The sequence below is a fragment of the Labrus bergylta genome, chromosome 18 (genome assembly GCF_963930695.1).
Source record: "Labrus bergylta chromosome 18, fLabBer1.1, whole genome shotgun sequence".
Lineage (NCBI taxonomy): Eukaryota > Metazoa > Chordata > Actinopteri > Labriformes > Labridae > Labrus > Labrus bergylta.
The window spans coordinates 24,912,204-24,931,274 of NC_089212.1; the positions used below are offsets into that span (position 1 = coordinate 24,912,204).

Below are 19,071 nucleotides of genomic sequence, written 5' to 3' on the forward strand. Positions count from 1 at the left end.
TCATGAACATATAACCAGAACTGAAAGGAAGTGTAAACTATATTTAATTAGAGAGTGGGGGTAAGTTATTTGTCCTCATCCCACACACTGGTGATGTTTAAGGGTGTGGCCTACCAGGGTTTGCAGGCCACTGGCCTGCACCGCGGTGAAGGGGTAACTCTGCTGACACGCCATTCAAAAGGCAGACGGCCAGAGAGGAGTAATGTGCTTGCTCAGGCAGCACACCTAATAAATTGGAATCGATACAGAGAAGATTAGCATGGCCCCTGCGCAAGGATGACACGCAAATTCGTGAAGCGTTTCCACATTTTGAACTGTCCTGAGCAGTTGTGGACATCCTGGATGCATGTGTGTCATGTATGTAGTGTAATTTGCTGAAAGATCTGGCATGTATTGCCACCTTTCACAGCCAATGTCATTGCAGTGCCACTACGGGCGGCAAGGAAGCAAAGCCTTATCCAGAAGCTGTGGTGCGGGTGATCTAGAAAACATTGCGCTGGAGAGCGCCTTGCGGCGTAATGCCAGAACGGACATGTGAATCAAGCGTTGTTGTGCTGTGACCCAAGTGTTCGCTGGCTACTTTTATGAATTTTCACATCCCCAGAAAGACCTTTTGAAGAATCTAGAAGAGGCTGAGCCTCATGCCCCACCCTCTTCATGAACATATAACCAGAACTGAAAGGAAGTGTAAACTATATTTAATTATAGAGTGGGGGTAAGGTATTTGTCCTCATCCCACACACTGGTGATGTTTAAGGGTGTGGCCTACCAGGGTTTGCAGGCCACTGGCCTGCACCGCGGTGAAGGGGTAACTCTGCTGACACGCCATTCAAAAGGCAGACGGCCAGAGAGGAGTAATGTGCTTGCTCAGGCAGCACACCTAATAAATTGGAATAGATACAGAGAAGATTAGCATGGCCCCTGCGCAAGGATGACACGCAAATTCGTGAAGCGTTTCCACATTTTGAGCTGTCCTGAGCAGTTGTGGACATCCTGGATGCATGTGTGTCATGTATGTAGTGTAATTTGCTGAAAGATCTGGCATGTATTGCCACCTTTCACAGCCAATGTCATTGCAGTACCACTACAGGCAGCTGTGGTGCAGGTGTTCTAGAAAACATAAGCACATAACGTGCTTACTTAGGTAGAAACCCCATCATAAGTCCCAAATGTTTGAATTATTTCTGTCTAAAGAAATCTCTGTTATTATTCTGTCTACACAGAACAGTAAACCTTGACTAAATCCCACCCACTTTTGCTTTTTAGCTATTCTTTTTTTCACCTTGTAAGCTTTTCCTGGGCTTGTAAGGTGACAGACTTCAGAGCCCCCATCAGCTGCAGACTCCACCAAGTTCTTTCTGGAGCTTTTTTCTCTTTTTTCAAATTCCGTAGAGTTAAACATGTTAATATAGTCAATTACTAGCTAATACAATAACATCTCCAGACACATTAGAAGGAGTGAAAAATTGTAGCACCTATAAAAGCCATGGTGGACTACCATATCAGGAAATGTTTTATCACAGTATTAGGCTTTATTACATCTGAGCTCATTTAGTTTTACATTTTATTGGGTTCTTTATTTCATTTGCTCATTACTCAAGAAGCTGTCTATTAAAACACTAATTCTCTGCAGTTCTCAGTTATGGCATTTAGTCATATAAAATGCATCAACTATCTTTTGAGAGCTAAAAGAATGTAACTGTGCAGCAGCATTAAGACGGTCAAAACAGTACAGCTCTCCCTTGAAACCAGCACTAATGAAATTCCAAACATTTGAGCCATAAACTCTTCATTTTTTAATGAAAGTGGCTAAATCAGACTTTAAATGATGCAACATGACAACTGCGTTTGAAATGATTCGTTATAAGGACTTGACTTAATCAAATATGGTCATAGCAATTCATTTTTATTTGTTTTTTAGGGATGCAAAGAGGGTTTTTTTCACACAGTAAGGAGCTAATTGACTATGTGTCAGCCAAGGCTTGAAGATATGAACCAAAACTGTTCTTCCTGTGTACTGATGCAGTAATATCAACTGTGTTTTTCTTTAAAGCGCTGTCAGGCCCCCTGTAGAATAACTAGAGCGATGCTTTAAGATTCTCTGAGAGCTGCCTTCCATTTCCTCCTCCCTCCTGAGGTCAAAACATGCTGCACCACTGCACAGAACAAAAGGCCTACTTCTGAGGTGATCAATCTGAAGTGAGAGTTATGGAAAGGAGAGTATGGAATGATGAGAGTTATAAAAAGAAGAGGGGGGGGGGGGATGCACCTAAGGTCACTTGGACAGAAAGCTGAGAGTCTTCAGTAAAACATACTTCTTACATAAGGCCTTGTTAATGGTATCCTCCGCATGGTAGAGCAAACGGGATTCTCTTCTGACTTGAAAGGATGCGGATTCATCAAAAATGTGATGAAAAAGACTTCAGAGCCAGTGTGAGAAGACAACCTTTACACCCCAGCTGCGCCAGCTCCACAGCAAATATTAGCTTTGGTTTTAAAAGGAAATAACCAAGTGGCAATTAAGGGTGTTCCCGTATGAAGCAGTCCTAATAACACATGCAGTGTTTGTGCAGCTCGTTTCAGAAGCAATTTCTGTCATTTTGAGCAAACAAAACTTTGCATTTTTGCAGTTTAAGTGCATGACTGCTTGTGTTGGTTGGTGCGGTGTGTTTTCTCCTGCGTCACTCCACATTTTTGGTTGTGTGTGTGTGTGTGTGTGTGTGTGTGTGTGTGTGTGTGTGTGTGTGTGTGTGTGTGCGTGGCAATGATGTGTGAACATGTGTTTTTTTTTTGTCTCTCAGAATTCCCAAGACACTCTTAAATCTTGCTAATCTTAAAACCAGAGAGATGGTGCGTATAATTAGTACTTGAATCAGCGCCTATGCCTTATTGTTCACAATATGGCTTCCAACCTCGCAGCACTCCGGATGACCCCCATTTGGCCTAGTAACATCCAACCCTTCTCACCCGCACCCATCCATCATGGCTCTGGTACAGGGCTTATCATAAGCTCAGAACCTCTGTTTTTGATTCTGTTTCATCTCATCTCAGGCTCCGTTCACTTTCTTTACTTTTATTCATTTCTTTCCCAGCAGCTAACATATCTCCTCCATCAATGCTTTAACCTCCCAACCACCTCAGTTCACTTCCTCAGTCACTCGATAATCAAATGGCTTCGATACCTCTTACTTACGCTCACTTGTAGATTTGTTCTACCTCCGAGAGCATGTACAAATTCAGTTTCTTTATATTAGCCCAAGTTGGAATTCCAGTTTTTTCTTCTTCTTTGTGTTCACCGTAAAATCCTTCCATACCAGACAGCACTTTACCTCTTTAGTTCTGTTCAGTTCCTGCTGCAGCTCTGCCAAGGACTGGAACCTTAAAGGCTTTATATGGGATTTTTCACACTTAAATGTAGAAATCAAGTATCTCCTCTGAAAATAACTCTGTGAGTCATGACTGTCTACAATGGGTGTAACACCGGAGTCCCACTGTCTGTGATGTTTTCCAATTTTTCCGAGTCCTATCTTTAGTTTGTTTACATCGGCGGGACGGCCGGCTGACTCCTCCCCTCGTGTATAAAAGTTGTTTAATTGAGGGACTAGAGAAAAGAAGAATAACATACTGTACTCACTGCTTAACTGCGTTTCTAGATCACGCTCATTTCAGGTAAATTTACATGCAGTGTGAAGATACCAGCATAATAAAGATCACTAGCATTAGCATGCTAACACAACAATGCAGCGCAAGTTGTTTTGGTTTCATGCTGGTGCTCAAGGGCGACATCTGCTGGATGAAAAAATCACATATAAAGCCTTTAAGAGAAAACAAACATCATCGGCTCATGATTGGTGTCAAAACACTGGGGTACATTTCATGTCAAAATTACATATACCACTGTCCTTGTCCTTTTCTCTTGAAGGCACACCCTGTCTTCTGCACTTCTACTGCTTTTTCTGTCTGTTAAGCTGTAGAGTCGAGTGTGTGCCAGCCTGTGTGTGTCGCCCTTAAGAGTTTTACCTGCTTTGAAGTATCAATACCTGTCACAGAAATTATGAAAAGGCTATCCAGCGGTTATGTCAAGCGGCCCATGGAAGCTGTAGTCTTGGGTTCGGGTTAGGCCTCTGCCTTTTACTGAATGTCGTCCCCCGCTCTCTCCTCCCGGCGTTTCCTGTCTCTCTTCGGCTGTCCATTAAAGGCAAAAATGCCCAAAAAGTAACTAAAACACAAAACAAATGATGAAAACATTGTCTTTTTTTAATTAATATTTCTGGCAGCTGCTGTTGACATCATGATAATCTTAAATGGTAGATTTCTTTACAACCCAAGTGTGTGCTCTTTGCTAATCCTCAGCCCATTTTTTGTTGTTTTAAAGCTCTATAAGTTGCAAAAAAGAGGTGACACTTCCAATGACGATAATGACATTTATATTAAAGAACTGAAGAGACTTTCATGCTTGTTTAACTCTGAATCCAATCATAGTATCTCCGATGTATGTTGACAACCCCTTTTATGTCATTAGCATATCCGGGACTTCTCATCCATGCTTGCTGAACAGTTTTATTATTAATGTATTTATTTACTGGGGACAATGCACATAAATCAACGTTTCAGTTTACACATGAGTGAAGAGGAGTTAGCTAATGAGCTAATTTTCATCTGAAGTCCCTGAGCAGGTTTCAACAAATTAGTGCCTAATGTTATCGATTAAATGCTTCAGTAAGTGCTACACAACAATATAAAAGATACACATGTCATGAAGTCTCTAAAGGGTTTTTTATGGCTTTGTTAGATATGTTCGTTTTTTGATGGACAGGAAATATTGGTGGTATTGACATTAACCAATTCGCGACAGGATCGGGAGTCGAAGCTGCAACAAGGACGGCAGCCTTTAGACTATCTCAAGACCCCCCCCCGTTTGGAGATTTTCCCTTCATGACATCACAAAGGGCAGTAGCCCCTCCCCCAGGTGGGTGACACTCCCACAGCTAGGTGTTTGTTCTGCCCTCTGAGTCTGCCTTCTCACCGTAAACAATAGGACATGGAGCGAGAAAGCACCGAGTACACCCAAGCCCTTCCAGAGAGGGGGCGTGGTCAGACACAGCTCATTTACATATTTAAAGGTACAGACACAGAAACAGTCTGTTCTGAGCAGGGCTGAAATAGAGGGGTTTATAGGCATGATCAAATACAGGATCAGAGTGGACTTCACAGACATGTTTTTTTGAGGAGCTATGAGAATTATTTAAACAGGTTGAAGAGGAGGAGAATATGTGACCTTTAACTTAAAAGTGTTTGCTAAGGTAAAACACATAACAGGCTAAACACATGTCTTGAAACAAAGCATTAAGAATAAATGCTGTGAAAATATTTAAAAACAGAGTCAGGGGTGTGTTCACAGGCACACAAAAGAAATGGCCATGATTATGCAAACAGCGTAGCCAGCTGCATTGATTCTGTTGTTTGCATAATAGATCCGACCGGCAGATAACAGCGACTAATTGGAGCTGTTTCAGGTGTAATTCAGACGTCAGTGACAAGAATATGAGAGCAGACTGACAGCCTGCCAAAAATCTCATTTATTTATTTAATCATCATCACTTCATTTATCAGGCTGTTCTAATTCACTGTTTGCACTTATACCAACACTCACTAATGCGCTATAATTTGTACACAGCCAAAGTAATTGTTGGCCAATTTGGCCCCATCTGCGAGAATATTAGATGCTCAGAGCAACAGCTCCGGCTGTCCAGCTTGTGAGAAGTCAAGTGAAGTAGATAAAGCCTGCTGGGGTGGACTATAGATAAGATACAATAAGATAAAAATTCGGAAAATGTCCATTTTACTTAAAGGAGCAGTATGTAACTCTGACCCCTAGTGTTTAAAATTGGTACTGCAGTCCAAATTCAAAACATTGTAGAGAGCTGTCCTCCTCCCCCCCCCCCCCCCCCCCCCCCCTCTCCTCTCTAGAGTCTATGCTCACTCAGCTCACCATGTGGTGGACTCTGAAGCTTCAGTGTTTATCCAGCTCTGCATGGGTCTGTAAACCTTTCTGTGTTCTAACCTCTCTCCTTTTTTCAAAAGCATCTCCAATATTGATCCTAGTTTGAGCACGTTTCTGCTCGTGGAGCTTATTAGAAACATGCAGAGGCTTTTTAGGTTGGGTACAATCACTTCTATCTGAACCACTTCTCTTGCCCGCTTCCATCGCTGCAACACCTGTTGGTTTGACCTGATAACTGCTGTCATATCTGACAAACCGAGGGGCGTCCAAAACGGCCATGTGAGGGGGGTTGCCTTAAAACCGCCTACCTTCTCTGGTCCAAACAAATCCAGAGCATTCAGGACCAGAATCTAAAGTTAGAAAGACAATGTAAGTAAAAGGGGTAAAATAGATCCTTCCTTAAGTTGAGATATGCCAAGTTAGTTTCTTAGCATCTCGAAGACAGGCAGTTATCAAACAGCTACAGCCACCATATTTTATAACACAAAAATAATGGAAATTATTATAATTTTTTTTTTACGATGAAATAAAAGTTGGATGAACTCCTTGATTTTTAATGAAGTAAAGAAAACCCTTGTTAAAAAAATAAGTACATCTCTTGAAGTAATGCTTTGCTTGGTAACGCATCCTGCACTCCTTTAAAGTAACTTCCGACTATCACGGGTCAAATTTTGCGTCCTTACTGTTTGGACTTTGGCGCTCCATTGGTGAAAATTTTCAGCCACAGTTCACCCATTCTGTTCTGCCCAAATGATCCCTTTAAAAATAGCAGCTCAGAGCCAAAGTTGAAATGAGCGTCTTTGTGCCCGTTCTCTTAAAAGCCCCTTTCAATGTGTCTTCTCGGTAATTGCTTTATTTAAGTGCTTCCATTGTTTCCTTCACTTCACTTAATTCTTTTCCATTTCATCTCATCACACACTTTCCAGAGTTTTCTTTACCTCTCGTTGTTTCGACTCCTCTGCTCTTTTGGTTTTTTAATCAACTGCTCGTCTTTGATGTCGTTTTGATTAACGTTTTGAAGAAGCGACTGAAAGAACACAGCTGGTACACTGTGGGACAGGAGAGAGAGAGACACACATTTAGAAGAAGGAGGACGAGGGGGGGGTTGAGAAATTTGGAGAGTGGCACGACACAGACCGCAGGAGGCCGGCGGTGAGAAAAGAGAGAGATTTCAGGAGTGATGGAGGTAGAGAAAGAGAGGAGGAGAGACAAAAAGATTTGGAGCAAGTGATAGAGAGAGAGAGAGAGAGAGGGAGGGAGGGGATCAAAGCCTCCCCGCCTTGTCAGTATTCACAGCAAGAGTCCTCTACACCTCACCGCCGGAGAGATGGAAAGATGAAGAGAGGGAGAGAGAAGCAGCTAACATCGCTTCACAAAGATTTCCTCTCTCGCCCTTCTTTCCCTCCCTCCCCTCTCGCTCCGCAGTGTTCCTTCTGTGCTTCTGAAGGATGATTGAGAGCTCTCCCACCGACAGCATTTTTAAACAGACGCATCAATAAATAAACGGCTTGATGTAGTGCGCTGAGATGCGAGGCCTGTGTGGAGTCCTTCCACGTATGCAGGGTAACTGCAGAACATGCAGGACGTGTGTGTGTGTGTGTGTGTGTGTGTCTGTGTGTGTGTGTGTGTGTGTGTGTGTGTTCTCCATGCCCAGGCGGTCTGGCACGCCGTCCCCCTCCTCCCTCCCAGGGGCGAACTCTTTGAACGCTTTTGTCTTTCTCTCCCTGCTTCTCGTCGCTCTCCCAGACTTTTTTTTTTTTTTTGCAGTTTTCCCGATCACTTCTCCCTCTCCAACATCTTCCTGTGTTTCTCTTTTTGTCTCATTCCCCTTCTTTTTCTCTCCTGCAGCTCACTTTGCTTTCCTCCTTCCTCCTCCCTCTCTCCGCTCTGTGCGCTCTGCTGACGCACTCGGGCCGCTTTGGCACACCGCTGCCCCCTTTGAGAATGCTCAAACACGATTCCGTCGGACGGCTTCTTTGAGCCTGTTTGTTGAATTACAGCGAGCATTTGTTCTCGGGCTGCAGCTCATTTTTATTTTACATATTTTATGATGAGATAAATTCTGATAATTTTAGAATATGCTTCATCTCTACGAGGCCTTGTCACATCTTCTACCTCATCGCTTTGCTTTGCAGCCGAATTAAAAGGTAACTATGGTGCCAGTGGTCGTTAGGGTAGGGTCTGCTTGACCGCAGATTGTATGATGGAAGGAGGGGATAAGGATAGTGATCAGACTTTCTGACCAGGCCTCACATTAGCCGTCCCCAGACCACTAGGAGGTAGCTCCTTTTTCTTCTAAAAACTTCCTTATATCCGCTTTATTCTGACAAGTTCATCTCTACCTCTTATTGAACCTGCCCCTGAGTAAACAAAATAATCGATAAGCGTTCATTATTTTCAAATCTGCATCATATACCGATCACAGCCGCAAGTTTCCACATGTACAAGACCGATACGATGTTTTCAAATTGCTTATCATGTCTAAAAAAAATCCCATAATTCTCAGTTTCTCATGACACACCGCTGAGATAAAAGCAGCGAATCAACCAGTGCACAGCTGAATTTTCCCTGATAACAAAAAAAAATGTTTATTCAGTCATCCATGTAAATTGATATGATGTGTTTTTAATGTCACCCTTTACACAGGAAAAGAAAGAAAAATATCTGATTCCTGCAGATTCACAATCAGACAATGAAGTGAAATGTATTTTTTTCCCCTGATGAGCTATCGGAGTATAAATCCAACCGTTTACACGCTGCTGTTTTCTCACTCATACTCGTGCTTATCATGTGGTTTCTAATGTAATTATCTCTCTACATATGTGCATTTAATTCAGACATTTTAACCTTACCTCCAGGCGTAGTTTGCTCATGAGCCCTTTTTGTAATTTCACCCTGCAAGTGTTACATGAAATAAATTTGCACGCATTTGGAAATATGCAAACCCCCATACTTGATTGCTCATGTGCAGGTGCCTCCAAACCACCTGCCTGTATGCATGTGTGTGTCCAGCTCTCTGCTCACGTCTCATAATTAGGTTTATATATGCACAGTTTGCTCTGCCACAGTTGGATATTTGCTCCTGCTCTCGCTCACACTCACACACACACACACACATACACATACACACACATACACACACACACACACAGCGACTACCCCGCAGAAAACTATGAGCCAATTTAGGAAGTAGGCGAACTGCACTGTAACTCCTCTGGCTTCTGGTTATCTTTGGAGCTCGGAGTGTTTGCTGTACAGCAGCTGCCTACTCACTGCACGGCGTAATGAGATTTGTGAAAATTGTATCTTCTGTAGGATTCTGTCCAGGACGGCTGAGCTAAGAAATTCTCACACTTCCTTAACCTGATGTTTGCAGTCCAGACGTTAGAGAGGAGGGCTGAAGATTTAAAAAAAAAAAAAACAAGACTAGTTACATAAATGTACATATATATAAATGTTGACTTCAAGATGTAATATGCAACATTTGAAACTTTAAAATGGCAGAATGAATATATCGTTGAGTAAAGACTTTCTAATCGAAGTCAAACTCCCTCTGAGGTTGTTGTTCACACAAAGGGGGCTGCACTTTTTTCACATTAACCCCTCCCTCTCCAACCATTGGCCTTATTCTACAGTTCAATTCTACAATTCACTTAGCAGACGCTTTTATCCAAAGCGACGTACATCAGAGAGTAAGAACAACACAAGCAAGGATCTAGAAAAAAGGGAACAATGTCAGTAAGAGCAAACGATCAGCTTTGAGTCTGATTGGACACACAGGTGCTGACAGGAAGTGACCAGAGGCAAAGCACAACATTGAGGGCAGTTCTTGAAAGCTCTAATCAGTATAGAAACCATCTTATAAGTCGTCGTTATCAAACAAAAACCATCGTCATTACCATCATCATCATCAATAATATGGAGACCATCATCATTAAGTTAGTAGGTATTCATGAAGGAGCTGGGTCTTTAGCTTTTTCTTAAAGGTGCAGAGGGACTCTGCAGATCACATGGAGTTTGGAAGTTCATTCCACCACCGGGGGCCACCAAGTTAGGGATGAGAGGCAGCTCCGCCCACTCAGGGAATCTGTGTCTAGAGCAAGGGGCAACCGCCGGTCTCGAAAAATGAAGCCTATGCGGAAGTACAAAAAACTGCAGTTCCTCGAGGTTCCACTTGAGGCTGGCTGCAGAAGCGCCGGAAGTGCCATAAGCCCACAGCCAAAAAAGCCCGATTTTACCACAGGAATCAACATGTTTACAGCCTGGTTCAAAACACGAGATATATCTGAGAAGTTGACGGCCCCTTCTCCTCACACTGTGGGGGGGGGGGGGGGGGGGGAATTTTTTTATAACTCATCGGATTTTATTCTATTAAGGAAAACGACTATGCCCATATTTGGTTGTGTCAGATTTGATTGACAGCTCTGCGCGGTCAGGAGGTCAGGAGGCTAACAGCTTGATCCGTCTGATTTCTCCTCTTTCTTACTTCGTTTGGAGAGTTTGTTTAACACATATCTGACAACATACATGGCTTGCTGTGCGGTTAACAGACCATCCAACAAGTTGATGCTTCAGTTATCTTCGGTAAGTGATATAGTAGTGTTATATTTACTGTATACTTGTGTGTCGGTATTTATATTTACGGACCTAGCTTGTTTAGCGTTAGCTTGTAAACCAGTCGACTAACTGTGTAGCTCATTTACATTATTTACATTATTTACGGTCAATGGTTTAGAAATGTTTGTTGTTAAGATGTTGAAAATGAGTTTGTGTGATGTTAGAAGCTAAAGGTTCAGCTCGGTGGTTATCTGACGTTATGATGAATGTTATACTCCACATAAATGTGGACATTAAAAAACAAACTTTGTGTAGTAATTATCCGTCAGTAACATAAACTGAACTGAACCTAATGTGCTGTGTAGGTTATAGAGGATGACATTAAAGTTACATGGTTGATGTAGTGTCTTAAGATTTGAGCAAACTGTTAACAAATAAAATAAAAAAACTATATTAATAACCATATTAATTTTCACTGAACTCATACACAGAATATAGCAGTAGAAATATAAAATATAAATAACATATGGAATGAAAATAAGATATAAAGCACATAGATATAAAGTATAAGAAATAGTTTTAAGGATACAGCCATGTACTGAGCTCATGTTAATAATAAATGAGTTACTGTATGTTCTGTACTAAAGCACAGAGAGTTGGGACCTGTTAATGATTTAAATAATTCAGGTTATATTTGTTTAATGTAAAGATGAAGTACTATCCACAATAAACTGCTTAATTTTTCCTCACAAAATCTGAGACAATTTGATGTGGAATATCATTGTGTGAGTGAGAGAGCTGAAAACAGCATGATTACAATAATGTTTATCTTCTTAACTTTGAATAGATGTTGATTACCTGAATACTGGACCTTTGTTGTCTGGGTAGTACACTGTTGAATTTATAAATGTGCTCTTACACACAGATGAATACAGAAAAATAGATGAGAACAAAAAAAATGATTTAATGAATAACTGATATTTTCTCTCTTTCTTTGCCATCCTGAAGACCCCTCACTTAAAGTCCAGTTCTCCTGGATCCATGTCACATGCTCAAGCTTCTTCTGAATGACTTTTCAACAGTCAAAGTTCTGGTGAGAGAAGATGGCCAGCAGATAAGACAGCAGTACATGAAGGAGCTCCACAAGCTTCAGAAGAAGGAGGAGGGTTTGCACCTTGGAAGACTGTATTCATGCTTCAGCTGTTCAAATAAAACTAGATCTCCTCCTAACAACTTGCAATCAAACTATTTTCTAACATTTTTAACTGTGTTTTTATTCACAAGTTATTGATCTTATTTACTCTCCATGTATCTTGATTTTGAAATTAATGGAATCATAATTATTTTTTCGCTTAAACCTGCAAAATAAAAGTCAAACAAACTAATGGGGCTGTGTTTAAGGTCATCATTTTGCAATGACTCTGTTCCATCCCACTTTCAGAAATAAACTACATTAGTATTTATCAAAAGAATAAAAAGTTGTGTAAAAGTAGATTTCCTTCTCTAAGCTATTGAGTTGAGCATTAATGCACATTTTAGTCTTGTCATTTCAAATCTGAAATGTATACTCATAAGTAGACATAAAGGAGTGCATTTATATAGAAATATTTATTTAATCTGAAAAACAACATAAAAAAAAGTCTGTTTTTACAGCAGAGATGAACATGTTTACAGCTTGGTACAAAACAAACAAATAGGTGTGATTAGCTCATGTCTCGATGGACACACACTGTACGGGGGGGGGGGGGGGGTGAATGTTTTGATGACTCATCAGTTTTAATTTGATGAAGAATAAGAGTTATTCACAATAAGGCGTGTAGCTGACCAGCTTGACAGGCGGGTGTGGTGTAACGGTTTGTCAGGAGGTTTAAAACCCGCCTCAGCTCTCAGCCTGTGGGTGACATCACTCAGGCCATCCGGGGGAGACCTCCCTCACAGCGAGCTGTTGAAGAGAAGCAACTGAAGTCCACCTCAGAAGAACCAACAAATGCAGATGTTGTTGAGGCTCAGGTTTCTTCCTCTGTCTCTGCAGCTCTCTGGGCACCTCGATGGACCAGTCACCAATAATCCACACTGTGTCTATAAGAGAAATACAAAGGTGTTCAATTAATGCCTCAGACAAGACAAAATGTACAGTTAACTACATGTGACAGCTCAGGCTGTTTTTTTGTTATGAGACACATCTGCAGGAATAATATTGAACAAGGTAGCTGCAACTCATAATAATAGATGCCAGTCTTAAACACTATTTTTTCTAATTTCTAATACTTAAAGTTTTTGGTGTGAAGCTGACACTGTCCACAGACTCCATGACTTCACAGGTTCTATAGAAAACAAATATCCTATAATAAATACTAAATAATTATTTTTCAATTGTCATGTTCACCCACCTCGCTGTTGACATCAGTAAATATAAGACACAGACATTCCTCTTTTTGTCAGAACAGTAACATGAACTGTATGCTTTGTAATATTGATTTCTTCTGGATGTCTCATATTTATTTACAGTTTATGGATAAAACTTTGTTAATGTATTTCTCTGCTAACACTGACAAAGTCTAACTGCTCTGACAAATAACTAATAACCATGATTGTATATTTAAAAAAGTGTAGTTTTAAGACTTTAATTAAATATTTGGTTGAATATAATTTGTTTTAACTGTTGTAGAAAAGTTAAATGTTAACTTACTGTTTGTAGAGTTTTCTCAGGACGAGCAGGAATAGTTGATGATAGCAGCCTAGCTGTTAGCTATGCTGTCAAGTGGACTGCTGACGTCTAACTGAATGGGCGGAGTTAAGTCCCGCTGGTCCCGCCTTACTGCTGTAGCTAGGTTGATCCGAAGTTAGGTTGAGACTGCAAATCCAATATGGATGCGGCCGTCGATTGGACTCATTTTCTGCCTATGTAACAGACGGGTCAGGGTTCGTCCAGTAATATTTACAGTCTATGGTCTAGAGGCACAATGGTGGAGTTTGGTGGACTTGGGATAAATGCTAATGTGGCTATACGTGTCTGCTAGCTGTCGAAGTACGGGCACTTTAGGCTAACACATCTTCATCAACATTTAAATGAGTTTAAGTTGTGTTTGCAGCTTGTTCTAATGCCCCCAAGTGGCCAGAAAAAGATTCAAAGATGGATTTTAAACCTTCAAAAAGTTATCTTGTGCTGATGCAACGGTATGCTTGCACAAAATTCAAAACACAGATGACCTCAATTCAACTCAAAGTTACCTTTCTCTATTTCATCCAGTTTTTCTTTCCCAGTTTTCTGATGATGAAAAAAAATACAAATACAGATTATTGTTGGGTAGTTTCATGGGATGTTTTTCTCTTTTAAAGACATTGGTTGTTTTTATTTTTAGAGCTAACAAAAATTGATTTCAATTCCAAAATTTAGAAACCGAGCAGAACGCTGCCCTTGAGCGAGAAACGTTTATCTCTGCCCTCTCTCGCTGACATTCATACAGAGGTACTCCATTTTAACAGCTCAGTGTTCAGTAGCACCGGCTATTGATTGTTGATAGCTCAAAGTCCTATTTGAGAAAAATATATATCTGTGAATCTATCTGACATAAAAGAGCATAGGAGTTCAGCCGAATGTCAGTGTTTAAACAGAGGTTACCTGCATGTTAGACAAGAGAGCAGGCTGTGTGCAGGGTAGGCTGAGAGAGGTGGACTGAATCTATAAAGTTTGTTTACCTCACCATTCAGATGCTCCTCCATCTGCTTTTTATCCACTAAATCAAATCTGCTCCTTTGTGCTGTTCAAGGAGCTCCGCTTATGAAAAAGGATGTCGCCTGCATGCAGATTCTTCCTGCACACTGTTTACCGCGCAGATCCAGACTGTGATGTTGCCGGCTGCCTGGGCCCGTTGCATCACGATGAATGAAAGTTGACTCTGCCAGGAGGCAAAACTTTGCTAAGTTCATTATGAATTTGAGTTCATTATCATTCCTTGGAGGGAACGCTCACTCCTCGCAGGAGAGTCGAGATTTGACTTTGGTGGGGTGGTCATTAATTCTCAAGATTTGATTCGCACTGAACATGAGTTGGTGTTAATAAATAGATGTTTGGAGCGGCTGTGGCTCAGTGGTAGAGTCAGTCTCTCAACAAGAAGGTCGGGGGTTTGATCCCCAGCTCCTGCAGCCACATGTCTGATGTGTCCTTGGGCATGACACTTAACCCTGAATTGTTCCCGCTGCTTTGTCTGCGGTGCATGGATGGATATTATTATTATTATTATTTTTTTTTTATTTTTTTTGTGCATTTTGTGCATTAAAATGCTTCATTATTTTTCCACATTTAAATATAATATAAATCAAGTATATCCTCTGAAAATAACTCTGTGAGTCATGACTGTCTACAATGGGTGTAACACCCGAGTCCCACTGTCTGTGATGTTTTCAGAGTTTTCAGAGTCCTACCTTCAGTTTGTTTACATCGCCCGGACGGCCGGCTGACTCCTCCCCTCGTGTATAAAAGTTGTTTAATTGAGGGACTAGAGAAAAGAAGAATAACATACTGTACTCACTGCTTAACTGTGTTTCTAGATCACGCTCATTTCAGGTAAATTTACATGCAGTGTGAAGATACCAGCATAATAAAGATCGCTAGCATTAGCATGCTAACACAACAATGCAGCGCAAGTTGTTTTGGTTTCATGCTGGTGCTCAAGGGCGACATCTGCTGGATTATAAAATCGCATATAAAGCCTTTAATGGAGAAACAGGACAGTGTATAGAGTAGGGAATGACATGCAGGAAAGGAGCCTCAGTGGGAATGTGAACCTGGGCCGTGTCCGCACCAACCACTGCACCACCAGCGCCCCTGGATTAGTTACTTCTGATGGTCACTTTCCACAGCAGCCCCTACCATCAGTGTGTGAATGTGTAAGTGTGACCTGTGGTATAAAATCACTTTGAGTAGTCAGAAGACTAGAAAAGCGCTACACAAGCTCAAGTCCATTTACCATATTTCCGTCAAAGACTCCAGTGCGATATGGCAGCGTGCTCAGCGTGCAATGTTCCCAGCATTCATCTCTCAAAGGCCACATATCCTGGCTCTCGGATGCTCTCCCGCAGCAGGACGTCTAATCATGACAAATGGGGAACTCGGCACAATGAGTTGCTCATTTGCGTCTTCCATTTGTTCCTCGCGTGTCGACTGCTGTGGTGGCAGCCAAAAGAGAGCGCCAACATCTTAGACCGGGCATGTTGGATGTTTCACTTCACAGGGTAATTAGGCAACTCTTTGCCATTCTGCTTGGATTCATTCCTTCTTTTATGGCTGTTATTGTTCCACAATTATGCACAACATTTTCTATTTCTAGCCTGTGCTCGTAGTTCGGCTTGTCGTGTCTGATCCCCATTCTGTCGGCTTGATGGGAGACCTTCTCCTGAACCCCCTCGCGCTCCTCTGTCTCCTGCACAACAATATTATGATTCTCTTTCATCACATTTATGTTTTATTAACCTTCCAATTAACTAAGCAACTTCCTTTAGATTACATGACGTCTGAAAAGCGTGCCATGTCAGCTCGGTTACTCGTAAAGTCCAAACAGCTTTGTGGTTTTGTGAGTAAAGAGTGAAAGTAAATGATGAAGTGAGGCAGTATCCCCCGCCTGCAGGATATTCTATCAAAGAACATGAAGCTGAAAGAAGGCAGGTAAAGGATGCTTTGAAAGTGCACTTGTTGCCACCAGCTTTAGGGTAAGGAAATACTCTGCTCATATGTTACAAGCTGCAGTCTCAGTTTGTAGTTCAGTTGAATGAAAATGAGCCATGCAGAAGATAAATACTGTGAAGATACATATTGAGCTGGAGTCAGGAGGAAGCTAGCTTCGTCCATGTTGTTGTGTATCCTGGCACGTTTTTGGGGATCCTGTTTGTGCACGTGTGTGTATGTCAGCCTATGTTTGTGTAGCATGTTCATTCAACAGAGTGTAAAACTGAATTTCCCCTCGCGGGATTAATAAAGGATAAACTAATTGTAGATATATTTAGTAAATAAGTGAGTGGTTAAGGGTCAGCTGTGTGTCCAGGCAGGCGAGCTGTTTCCACCTTTACCTGCTACAGACCGTATCTGTATTTATTATTCAGCAACAATGCAAACGTCTTCTCAATGGGGAGAAAAAGAAAATCCTTTAAAAACTGACACCATTCTGCTCCTACCAGCTCAGCTGCTTTGACGGAGTAAAGTACCGGCGGATTTTGGAAACAGGCACACATCCACAGACACTTGCAGGAATTTAATGAGCTGTTTTGCTCCACTTAAAAAAATCCAGGACATTAAATTTAGACATTCTTCCACTCGTTAGGCTCTACTGTAAAGAGGGGAGAATTTCCCTTCAGCTTCCCCTTTCTGATTATGAGGCTTGGTATTTAGAGAGAACATGTCAATAGGAACTCATTGGCAGCCTCACAGGGGGGAAGAAAACTACTCTGCAGAGTAATTGGGAGCTGTGGAGGTGTCGACAGGGAGGCCGGCGACCTCCCATGTGAGCCTTGACCTCCTCTGTCACTGGTGATTTCTACCATGCAGGCTTTCAGGTTGGATTGCAGCGCTGCCCTTTACATGCACCTGTTCTCTCCGATAACTCACCGCAATGAGACGGCGGTCGATGGATTGTGTCTGCCTTATTTAGATTTTTTTATGTCTGCACACACACACAAATTTCATCCGGCTTCATCGTCGCCGTTCGGGTTGTGATCGTTCCTGTCAGAGTTTGTCTTGCTCATGCGAGCGGGTTGCAGGTGTTGTTGTTTTGATTTGCTGCCGGCGTTCAGGTCTCGGTGTCTTGACAGTTGACGCCGTTTGTTTCTCCATGCACAGCACTTTGGGCTGCTTTGACAGCCAACGACGCAGGTGCATCGCCTTGTTTACTGTGGTCTCTCTTCCTCTCCTCACCCCCTCCTCCCCCTCCCCTCCTCTTGTTTTCCTTCCATCACTGTCTCCTCCCCTCTCTGCTTCAAACTCTATATTTCTCAAATCACAGACTATCCTCATTTAACTCTCCCTCCCTCTCTTACATCCTGTTCTGTTCCCTCCCTCTCTCTCTTTCCTCCTACTCCTCATCTGGCTGAGGTCCATGTCATAAATCAGAAGTCGTCTCATTGAGGGACGGCTGTGGCTCAGTGGTAAAATGTCTAATAGACATTATTACTAATAGACATTAGAATTATTAATAGACAATCCCCAGCCACTGCAAGACACTTAACACCTTATTGCTTCAGCGGCTTATGACTGGATGAGTTACTTCTGATGGTCGGTGCCTTGCTCAAGGGACCAGCGACCCTCTGGTGCTCTACAGACTGAGCTACCGCCCCCCTCTAGAGAAGTGTATCTTAAAAAGCAGCTATCTGCATACATCATGTTGACTATATATGGACAGCAACTCTTTAAGTACATTTATGTGATTTTGTAAATGTGGTGCTTGTTTTGGCATCACACTGCTTACTTTGTGATTTTGCTCTTTTTTTAACTTCAGTTCCATCTGAACACTTGTTCCAAGCTCTGCTTTCTTGATTTCCAGTAAAGTGTGAACGAGTCCTTTTCAAAACAACTTCTGTTGCCCACCAGAGATGTCACACGTTGGCGTCACGCTGTGCTGATGATTTTTCGCAGAATGGACAATAGACAGTCTGTGTTTATCGTGTCTCTGACCTTCGCACTTTTCCCTTCTTCCTCCTCCTCCCTCTCCATAGCAACTACTGAGGGAGATGCAGCAGATGGCGAGCCGGCCTTTCGCCACCATCAACGTCGCCTTGGAGACGGATGAAGAGCCACCTGACCTGATAGGAGGAAACGTCAAGGTGAGCACAACCTTTTATTCTCAGAGCAATTACTAAAACCCCTCAGAGATCTGCCTCGCGTCCGTGCTGACAGGAGCAAGGCTCTATCCATCATCCGGGGGTCGTCATCCTCATCCTGTCTCAAGTGGGAGTCGGGTCTTGAGCCCGTCCACTGCAGTTTGTGATTACAGTCACGCTGCAGAGATGGATATTCCTTACACCATCTGTTTCACTTCATTCTTGGAGTGTGGACCTTGTGATTTTGTTCATTTTAGAGGTTTAATGTGCGACTTTCGATCCGGTAGATGTCGCAGTGTAGAAACCTGTCTCTCAGACCAAAACAAATCTCCCTCAGCGCACCGCCTCCCCCCCTCCCTTAGTGTGCTTAACGAGTGCAGTCATTAGTTGGACTGCTCTCCACTCTGATATGCATCCTAAAGATGATTTTGTTCTTAAGTATTTCAGACCAAACTTTGGTCTTTTCTCTGGTTTGGAAAGTCTGTTGGTTCTCCTTCAGCTGTACGACACTCTCTCATTACGCCTCATCAGACATTGTCCCTGAGGGGGCATGGCTAATTGTTGGAGAGGGAGGGGTTCACATCAATCAATCATTATTAGTCAAGCGCCAATTCATAACAAGTGTTATCTAGAGACTCTCAATGTAATAATGGTAAAGTCTTCTTGCCCCTTTAATATCATATCTTTTTGTTTTCTTGATT

General features: G+C 42.1%; 1 protein-coding gene and 2 non-coding genes across 4 annotated transcripts in view; all 3 read left to right on the forward strand.

Moving 5' to 3' along the window:
• Positions 1 to 19,071, forward strand: part of atrn (attractin) — a 206,820-nt gene that overhangs the window by 162,280 nt on the left and 25,469 nt on the right. Inside the window, exon 27 of one of the 2 annotated variants that reach the window (XM_020643358.3) lies at positions 18,266 to 18,373. In XM_020643358.3, coding sequence (XP_020499014.2) covers positions 18,266 to 18,373 — 108 coding nt within the window. Of the gene's footprint in view, positions 1 to 11,569; positions 11,947 to 18,265; positions 18,374 to 19,071 lie in introns of those variants that run through there. The other variant, XM_065947750.1, reaches the window with a different exon arrangement.
• Positions 205 to 311, forward strand: LOC114920797 (U6 spliceosomal RNA). Its single transcript, XR_003809093.2, has one exon. It is a non-coding gene; the product is annotated as a U6 spliceosomal RNA (small nuclear RNA).
• On the forward strand, positions 860 to 966 carry LOC136177029 (U6 spliceosomal RNA). Its single transcript, XR_010664677.1, has one exon. It is a non-coding gene; the product is annotated as a U6 spliceosomal RNA (small nuclear RNA).